The 11,000-nt window shown below is 37.4% G+C and overlaps 1 protein-coding gene across 1 annotated transcript; it reads right to left on the bottom strand.

The window, feature by feature from the left end:
• Positions 1-2,374: 2,374 nt before the first annotated feature.
• Positions 2,375-6,036, bottom strand: mRpL33 (mitochondrial ribosomal protein L33). The gene is made up of 3 exons (XM_085948925.1): positions 5,845-6,036; positions 5,618-5,721; positions 2,375-3,290 (listed from the first exon to the last, which is right to left on the bottom strand). The coding sequence occupies exons 1-3, from the start codon at positions 5,883-5,885 to the stop codon at positions 3,241-3,243; spliced, it is 195 nt and encodes a 64-aa protein (XP_085805051.1). The 5' UTR covers positions 5,886-6,036; the 3' UTR covers positions 2,375-3,240.
• Between the last annotated feature and the right edge of the window lie 4,964 nt (positions 6,037-11,000).

Below are 11,000 nucleotides of genomic sequence, written 5' to 3'. Positions count from 1 at the left end.
ATTCCGACAGATTTTGCTAAGTGACAATGTTCGTTTGAAAGTTCCAGATAACGTATTTAAATACTAAACGGCTTACAGTGACAGCACATAACGTGATGATAATGTATTCGAACCATTAGTATGTTTATATAGTTGTCGCTAATTTTTTATAATTACTTTATTTTAAAGAAATATTTTTCTCATTAATTTTAAACACTGATGAATCTAAAAGTAATCTCCAGAAATATTATTAATTTGTAATATTCAGAGATGAATTTCAAAATAAGAATAATTGTGTTTGTTTGTTTGTTTATTACTAATTGTTTATTAATGTCCAATATTTTAAATTACATAATATAACAATTTATTATTAATGAATTATTTATATGTTATCAAGAGCATCGGGAATGTTCTATGAAGCCTTTACAAAGAAGAATTGAATTGAATGAAGTGAGATAGATGTGTACTATGTATACTTAGGTAAAAATATTTCTAATTGACTAAGTATTTAAATTAATTATATTATAACTATCAACCAAAAGTGAGATTTAAATTCAAGTAATTAGATATTTACTATGAGATAAGTGATGAAAAATTAAAAGCACGTAATATCTATTATATGGCCATCGAATAGGTACTTTCACCGAAGTTGTGTAACGATGAAATCGTGTTCAATTAAAATTATATAGTAGAGAAATAACTGCACGCAGTGCTGACCAAAAGGTTTAGAAATCCAACTTGATTTTATTCAAGACGTCTACGTACATTTGAGTCTATTTATTTTTGCAATCGACGATTAAGAAATTAAATTTGTGCAAACACTGTGGAATAGTATATTTACTTAGTGAATAATTGTCCATTTAAAGCATGAATAGTACTACATACAATTAATTAGGATTATCTTTATAATATAAGACATTTTCATCAGCATACAGTACCCACAGTACTTGTCAATGTGAAACACCTAACGGCTGACTACTTTCGAAGAAAAAGTATTGTTTCAATTACAGGGTTTTAAGATTTGATAACGGCTATGTTATTTCTCATTTGCAAACCTCTAAATAAATATTGCTAAATAACGAGACAGAAGACTATTAAATTTCCAGGTGTTTCGACAGTGTATACAGAAGTACACTGTAACAAACAAAGTGACAATAGGATAGTAACATACTCGAATATGTGATGTATCATAATACATTATTTTTGTGTTGTCGCTGTGTGTTCTTCCTTCTTTTATCGATATTTCAGACTAGTTGCAGAGACCATTCTCAACAATGGAATTGAGAATGACCTCTGCAACGAGTCCAAAACGCCGAAGAAAGAAAAAAGAAGAATACGACAGTGACAACCCAAAAATCTATTACAATATAAACATAAATAAATCTGTTTAAAATATTCCACTATAAAACCCAAGAACCAAGTCATGTATCAACGGATCGTCATGATGCCAGAAAAGTTGTAGCCTAAAGTTTGGGCTCTAAAACCTTAAAAATAATAGAAACATACATATTCTTTTGGCAACATTGTCTACCCAAATTCATGTATTTTTTTAATCTGACTCCTAACATGATTATGCCTTGAGGGTTACAACATCTGACTAGAATAACGCCCTGAACAGGTTGTTCATTAATCTTGCCTATATTTTGCGTGAAGACTGTAGTTTCCTTTTCGTAATTATAAACATTTGATCCAGCATCTTGCAATAATCGACTGTGTCGCAAGGAAGGATTTAATTGCTAGGAAATTTTTCTAGCAATAACCTCTTATTTTTATATTATTAAAAGATGCCAACATATATTCCTCGTTTGGCAACCTTCAGGTTATATATTCAATAATGATTCGAGTTTATTTATTGTTTTTTAGACATCCATTGTATGTATGTAATACATACAATATGTCAATGTCTAAGAATATTGACCCGTGCAATTTTCCTGCGACTTTGTAATTTTACAAGTATGTTGATGAAGTGTCTTAAATTATTCCAAAATATACTGAGGAGGTAAATAAGCTACTTATAATTATAATATCCCAATTCGTACAGCAAAATAGTTATATATTGACTACAATGTCAGTTGAAATAGAATGTCAAAGACTAAAAACATACCACATTAAAATATACAATATGACAGAATACGATTTGTGCTGTTATTTTGGAATATGATAAACTGGAATGTTTTTAATCTTGAAACAATAAAGCACGGAGAAGATTAAACAAGGTACGCACTTCCTATAGATTCAGCATTTATGTTGTGGCTGTCCATATCGTCAAAATAAAATTAAAAACATTATTTTTGCCGCTCAACCTAAAAATGGTTAAGTGTAATACTAAAAGTCTCCGCGATTAATGAGCATAAAGTGGATTAACTGGATTGATTCATTTTGATAATGCCTCGAGAAGTTAAAACCTGTGCTCGGTCAAACGGGTTATGGTATAAATTGTAGTTAAAAGATTTTAATTTTATTTTGACAATATAATCGCTTCAGATTTGTATAACTAGTATTTCAAAGTATATATTATTAATTCACCTTAGTAGTGTGTATTGGAATGAACACAATATTGAAATGTTTTCTTAATTCGGCATTTTAAAATACAGTATAACAATAGTTTTAATATACGATGTAAGGCAAAGGTTAATTTACATTTTAAATAAATAATAATCAAGGCCTATCGTCAATGTTCTTAATCAATAGTAGCTAAACTCATTACGGTTAAGCGATCATCGTTTCTGAGGCAGCCGTAAAGCAGTAAAGCCGTTATATAGTTCTATTATAATGAATTTTAAAATCCCCGTTATTAAAAAAAAAAACTGTGCCAAAGAAACCATAGATGACGCAAAAATTTCACACCGTATTTTAAATATTTAAATAAAGAAGCATTTCAAAATGTGGATACAATAATATTTATGTAAAAATTATAGAAGGTAAAATATATAATATATTTCGTAAATTTCTTAAAACTGCCTTCACGAAAGCGGTGAACTTTTTTAAAAAAATACTTCTTTATGTATCGTATACTTGATAAGTTCTCACCGTACCTAATCTGTGACTTTGATATAAGAATAAACACATAAAATAGCCAAATAATGTATTAGGTTTCCTACAAAGTGTATTGCTATAAACATAAACAATATTTATTATTCATCTGTTTGTCCTTGAATAAAGAACATTATAACTTTATGACTTTTATTTTTTAATTATATTATTATACATGACCATAAACAGGGGGTTACTATTCAACATTGTTAATTTAAATTAATATATTTACACACTTCTGATCTTCTTTCGCTCTCTGTAAATTGAAGTCATTCCAACTGCAAAAAAAAAAAATGAATAGGTGAAGAAACATTCAACCAGTGATACGAGTATTGACACCTTAGGCGTAAAACCCACTTAACGGAGCGAGTGGGGCTCTCGCGCAAAATTTCACAAGTGGCGTGTAAATCATCGAAAATACAATGTAATCAAATACGCCAGCGCACACTGGATTTGATGAAGCTTTGTGCCCGCCTGCCCCATGAGTCACCGTTGGTGGCTTTTCAGCCGGACGAATTATCGAAAATACAACGTAGTCCATTCATTGAACACGGCGAGCAAAATCACGCTCTGGAAGCGTCGTCGATAGAAGCCGTCGTCGTCGGCGAGAAGCCATTATTTAATAACAGAGAACTCATTGTTTAGTTATTGCGTAATTATAAGCCACGAGAAATAATATAATATTTTTATTGCTTTGTTATGAGAGACGCTGATAATAATAATTATTTTGTGCTTCTTGGGCCCCTTATTACATAGGTGAAGGGTAATGCGAGGGTGAGAGGGGGCCTACTCAGTAGTGAGCGCACTGAACTCTTTTTTGGTGGGCTTTATGCCATAGGCTTAGAAGGTGCTTAGGAGCAAATATCATTGAAAAAGACACTTAATTATAATTCTATTTTCTTTTTACATATAACGCCATAACAAAGAAGAGCCCTAAACCGGTTCGGTTTCGGCAGCAGTTGGGATCAAACTCGAGATCATAAGTAAAAAGTAAATTATATAATAACGATTTTAATTAATGGCAGTATATAAAAATATATGAAATGTTAATAAATATTTTTTTTGATAGATTCTATTTTTATCAAAATCAAAAAAAAATGTTAATTTGTCACCACATTGTTTAACACATTCGCGGACACATGTTAGTGATATGACACATATTAAAATTTTTATTTTTTAAATTTTCGATTAAGATTGTAGGTATATAAATAATTACAAGATAAAAAGAACTTTATATATACGTTTTTAAATTTTCTGTTGAATCATATAAACTTGACTTGACTAGCTTAAACGATCAAAAAAATTGTACTTGATAGAAATACTGAATAATGAAATGTCATTCCATATTGATTTCCATAGTAAGGCACGTATATATTATTAATAATTTAGTTGCTAGGACCCCCTAGCAAATAATAATGATATCGAAATAACTTTTCATACAAAACAGAATTAACTTAAAATGAATCCAATTCTACTTAAAGATGGCTAAAAATATTAAAAAAATGCATTGGCATCGTGTTCTGATATATTCTAAAAGTTTCAAATGTCTAGCTAGTCGGGAAGTTAGTTAAAAATCGATTGCAAGATTTGTACCGGACAAACAACCACCAGTCAAATAAGAATGCGACCTAAGAAAACGTTGTAAAATATACCTACTTATTTTGTGCTTATTAAATATTCAAAGTTACGACTTAGATACGACACTAGACAGAGATACGACACTATCTAATAGAAATATGTTCGCACCGTGACACAAGTAGCAGGGAACATATTGATTTAATCCAAAATACAACTTCTATAAACGTCATGTCGTATTCCATTCTACAGTACAGGACGTCAATGGATGTTCTGTCATATCACATCTCACAAAATACGACGTTTATAGACATCATGTCCGCGAATGTGTTAAAGAAGTATCACTTTCACAGTGGCAAACGGTGGAGGTTGGATGTTAAGATCCGGTACAAATAATGCACAAACTTTATATTTGTATAAACATACATATTTGTTTTTGTTGAACTAATACTAATATTCCGCTTACAGGTGCATGGATTTACTGCTGGCAGGACATATTATCTATCGTAAAGTTAGAGAGTTGATTATAAAAAAAGAGCAGGTTCAAAAGTGCAAACAAAACTAGATTCTTTTTTCATGGCAGGATTACCGAAATCAAGACCGTCGACATCGAAAATTAGCTACTTCACAAGTCGTCGCTTAAGAAACAACACCGCGGAAGTCAATTAATTAAAATTTTCAGGGGCATACAAAAACCGTCTCAAAAAATTGAAAATTGATACCTTTTAACTTATTTTTTTTTGTGTTTAGTTAAAAAAATGTTTTTTAACATTTTATCATCCGAAGACGAATAAACAGGACTTTCTTTACGTTTTATATAACGGACTTTCGGTTTTACCCCCTCATCCGCATTAGTCCAATATATCGAGTTTTCATAAGCCATTTGGAACAATCGGAACCTCGACATATCGGTGCCGGTAACATGTTATTCGCGATTTTCAGCTCTAAAATGATTACGTGATTCTCACGGTTGCGAGATTTGGTTTCCAGCTCTGAACATATCATTAAAATGTATTATAATATTTATTACTGTAGGGATCCATTTTTAGAAATTCAAGTTTATCTGCAAGTCTTTCTCTCGTTCGAATGACTTGATGCCCGCTGACTGCACTTTCCATCAGAACCATTATGTATCTGAAAATAGCATTAAATAATTAGTGTTTTAAATTGACCACCAATCTAAATATATTTAAAAAATATAGCCTCATTGCAAAACATGTTGATGGGAAATTTCAAATCTATTATAATTTTACTTACTTGCTTTTAACTTTTTTCAAAAGTAAATTAGTGAGAAACATAGCGAGAAAACTAAAAAATCAGTTTATCCGAAAACTTTGGAGAATGATATCAAAAACTTCCGTCCAATTATGACTGTTGTAATTTGACAGATAGGATGTTTTTTAGGTTAACTTTTGTATACCCTGTGCTGCCACTTGCCAGATATAAGTGATGGAAGTGTTGAAAAAACAAATTTACTTTCCTTATCCGCTGCAGCGCGTGAACTCGAATTACCTATTTTAAGGCTCGCACAAACCAACGCGAATATACGCAACGCACCCGCTATCGCTGTCGCTGCCCCTTGCATTTGATGCGAATTTCGCGTTTGGCATCACACCTGCGACAGCGACGCAGCATACACTAAATAATTTTATTTCCGCACCAGATTTAAAATTGTAAATAATATTAATATTTTACGCCAAATATTCTATAATTTTTATGAATTTAATATAAAGAATATACGTACACTATAGCGCTTTCAGAATTGCTACAACTTTTACCCACTTCGCGTAAGTGTATTTTAATTGTCTGAAAACATTCTTCACAGCAGCTTCGGACGACAACCAGCTCTGTAAAACAACGACCTTGCATGAAAATGACAATGGAACAGTTAGAGTAATCCTCTCTAACAACTCGAGTATGCGCATTAGGACATTTATAATGTTCGCACCCTGCGTACCCCCGGAAAGGACCTGCACGCCACACGCATCATGCACACCTACGGTGTGGACATCCTAGGGCTGAGCGAAGTGCGCTGGAAAGGAGCCGGGAGAAAGTTGATTGAGGGCTACTCAATTGTCTACTCAGGTCAGGAGCAATATCATCGCCAGGGAGTGACAGTATTGATGTCAAAGAGAGCGGCCCGTTGCCTCGTGAAATGAGAACCATTCTCGGAGAGACTGATACTTGCCTCCTTCAAGACGCCTGATAGCTCCTTGACCGTCTTTCAGTGCTACGCCCCCACTGAGGATGCCGACGCGCAGATAAAGGATGCCTTCTACGATTCTCTCCACGCGGCAGTCTCCTCCATCCCCCGAAGAGACCGCGTGATTGTAATGGGGGATTTATAATGCGAGAGTAGGAGCAGACCCGGTGCTTGGCCCCACGGTGATGGGACGACACGGCCTCGGTGACCCCAACGATAATAGTGAGCGGCTCGTAGAGTTCGCCACTCTGAACGAGCTCGCCATCGGAGGCACTGTTTTTCCCCACTAAGTCATTCACAAATATACGTGGACGTCTCCTGATAGACCTACTAGGACCGCAGATTGACAACTTCTTGTACAGCTTGAAGCACCTAAAGGAACTTCTCGACGTGTATACTCACAGAGGCGCCGATATCCATAGCGATCATGAGTTACTCATTGGAAACATCCGAGTAAAACTCAGTCGCCAGGCGAGGCCTCCAAAGCGCGAACAAATTGACGTTGAGAAGCTCCGACGCCGCAGAATTTGGATTTCGACTTCGAAACTGCTATACGAGATAGTGTAGATCGTATCTACTAGCAGCACACATCTGAATCCGACCTCATCCAGGTGGACTGGAGCTTCATAAAGAGTGCGATTGTGTCGTCGGCCCGTACCAGAAGGAGTGAGCAGCCAAAGTGGATGTCTGACGAAACGTGGGTTGAAATTGGAAAACGAGCCAGGATGAAAGCCCTGAGAGACGAGGAGACAGACCCCGGCCGAACCAAGGACCACCGGACTGACTACCAGACCCAAGACAGGGTAGTCAAACGATCCGTGCGGTTGGACAAGCGCAATTTTATGAACCAGCAAATTGAAACGGCAGAGGAGGCAGCAAGCATAAATGACACCAGGAAACTTTTCCGAATCACCCGTGAAGGCTGCGACTCCCGGAACCATTCGTGGTCCCAGTGGAGCAATAGAATCTGACGCAGAATGCGTCAAGAAGATTTGGAAGAATCATTTCTGCGGAGTGCTGAACCGCCCACCCCTTTGGATCCCTTTGACATATCTGCGAAAGCTTTACTTTTGGATATTCCCAGAGCGACCGACATTTCCGAATGCCCGCCCACGCACACCGAGATAAAATCGGCTGTGAAAACGACTCAAGAACGGAAAGGCACCGGGGGGAGACGGGATTTATCCTGAATTCCTCAAGTACAGCCTGAGCGCAATCCTGCACCCTATGTTTCATCTGATGACAAAGTTGTGGGAAGAAGAGCGCTGTCCAAGGGACTGGGTGAACGGTGAAATCATCACACTTCACAAAAATGTGACCCTCTAAGCTGCGACAATTACCGAGGCATTACGCTACTCAGTGGTCCGGGAAAGATTTCGGCAAACATCCTCTTGATGAGAATAAGGGACCCAATAATGCACGTCCTCAGGAAAAACCAAACCGGGTTTCTACCTGGTCGAGCGTGTGCAGACCAAATCCACAACCTTTGATGTCTTTTCCAGTAGAGTCATGAGCTGAACAGTCCGATGGTTTGCTGTTTTGTGGATTATGAGAAGGCTTTCGACAGCCCGCAACGCTCCTCCCTCTGGATGATACTGGGAGCATACGGGATCCCTCCCAAGATCATTGCCATAATCAAAAGCTTGCATGAGAATAGCGAATGCTGTGTCAGAATTGGAGACACTGTCACGGAATGGTTCGGGATCACGACCGGAGTCAGACAGGGTTGTGTCCTTGCACCGTTTCTCTTCATCATTCTCTTTGACTTCATACTACGGAAGTCAATACCACCCGACCGAGGCATACCTGTTACCCCCACGGTGAAGCTATGCGACCTAGAATACGCCGATGACGCTGTCCTATTCGAAGAAAACCAACGTCTCGTGTAATAGCACCTGTCCTGATCCAGATTTACCTCTGATTAGCGACGGACAAAACATCGAGAGCGTCGACAGCTTCAAGTACTTGGGGGTACACATCACGGGAGATGGCATTTTGCAGAAAGAGCTCGCTATCCGAAAGGGAAAGGCTGGAGCAACATTCAACTAGATGCGGAATGTCTGAGACTCACGATTGTACTTGGTCAAAACCAAATGCCGCCTATTCGACGCTCGCATTCTGACGGTGCTGCTTTACGGTAGCGAATCACGGCACCTTACGAAGGTTCAGAGCAACCGTATACTGAGCTTCGAAAACAGATGTTTGCGACGAATACTGGGTGTGCGGTGGTATGACTAGGAGCAACGAAGAGATAAGAGAACGCACCAAGCAGCGTCTCATCACGCTGAAAGTGAAAAGGCGACGTTGGACCTGGCTCGACCACGTGCTGCGGATGTCAGAAGAGAACTTCAACCTGGCTTGCCTGTTCTTCAAGCCGACTGGATTCCGGCGTCCTGGAAGGCCGCAAAATACAATCTACAGAGTGTATACGGCGGAGCTACGGGATGCTGGTTTGACCTGAAACGGAGCAAAAAGACTGGCGCGCGACAGGGATTCTTGGAGGCGCCGCGTGGTGTCCATATGCTCCAGATAAGGGACGGATATGGCAAAAGAAGAAAAAAACAAGATGGCAGCATTGGATGCAGCCATAGACTAAATACGATTACGAATGTCAAAGTGACAGTTAAGAGAGTTGACAAAATTGTTGTCATCGGATTTTTATTACAATGCTTGGATCACTTGGATGCTTATTACACGCTGATGATATAAGGAGATGGCGTGTGACAAATTACATCGACATTTAATATAACCTTACTTTATGACAGCGCAACATTTCCATGGCTCATGGGTAAGATAGATTTACTCAGTTTCATAACTGTACATGTAAATACTTTATCTATAACCATTTAGGTAGGTAGGTACCTACCATGAAAGGTTAACAGGATTTGAAGGGAATATGATATTGAAATAACATGTCTCCTTTATTTGAATTGTAGGTTTTGACTATTTAGCGTTTCTACGCAGAGGGAGCGTATCAAAAAGGGGGTAGGCCAAGTCTTCTGAGCAATGTGCCATGGCATCAGTAAGCAGATGCATAGGAAACGTGTCCGATGATATAATAGCAGTGCTTAGTAATATACATACAGTCGCCATACAGCGCTGACAGTCGTGACTGAAATTTCAGGAAAGGGAAGGTTTCCCGAAAATCATTGGGTGCACCCATAGATGTATTAAAAGTAAAGATAGGTAACGATTTGGCTTCCTCATAGAACTGAATGAAGCATGCCGACAACAGCCGATAACTCTCGAGAAATGGCGACGCGATCAAAAAAAATGCAGGGCATCACGGAGGATTTACTTTTGTCATTATAACGTTTCCATATAAAATAATGTTAACGTGGAAATTTTGCCGCAAATTGATTACCAACCTGTTTCACCATACTTTTTCGCCATACTTGCTGGCTTCACCATACTTTCATATACCATGCCGCCTCTGAGGTGCACCCATGTGCGAATATGCCCACCATACCTGGAGACAGAATCTTTCAAAAATGACCGCAGAAATTTTTCTGTAAATGTGAAATTGGTAATAAAATCTATGTTGTTTCTGATAAGTACATTCATACTCATTACGTATAATATCTTATCATGACATTTATTTTTATGCAGGTATCAGGCATCTGACATGGACATTCTGGCAGTGAGTGCCAGATTTCCTTTAAGTGTTCATGACCAATTCATATTTAATGGATCGTTGGTAAAAACTGAAATGAAACGTCTACATAACGACAAGAGTTGGGAATTTTGTTGTATTAGGGAAGTATGTTAAACTTTACTTTACTATGGCAGTACCAGTTACAAATATTTTTGTTTGGTTTATATTCACCCGTATTCCGTATAGGTACTTGCTTAGTTATGAATAGGATATTTAATGAAACAGTTTTTAAATTATTTAAATCCTGATTTCTAACATTTTTACAACTTTCAGTCGAAAACATATTCAAATTAACAGATTGTGTACATTGAAATCATTCTACAGTGCCACCATAGGTAATCCACAGGTGTAATGGTATTGTTTGTTACAATGCCTGCTTCAATGCTACCAAACAATACCGACACAACTGCTAATCGCTTTTGCTGTACCCACCATGCCACTGTGGAATGATTCCAATATACGTGAAGCAGATGATGCAGTCGGTCGCTGCTTACGTTCTTTTCTCTCAGTCGTCTTCGTCATTCTAAGTTTCCTCTTGGCATTGACTGATCAAAA

This window comes from Rhyacophila brunnea, unplaced genomic scaffold (genome assembly GCF_057557595.1).
Source record: "Rhyacophila brunnea isolate RB1 unplaced genomic scaffold, BYU_Rbru_1.0 scaffold_21, whole genome shotgun sequence".
In the NCBI taxonomy this organism is placed as follows: domain Eukaryota; kingdom Metazoa; phylum Arthropoda; class Insecta; order Trichoptera; family Rhyacophilidae; genus Rhyacophila; species Rhyacophila brunnea.
This window is presented reverse-complemented; position numbering and strand designations above follow the sequence as displayed.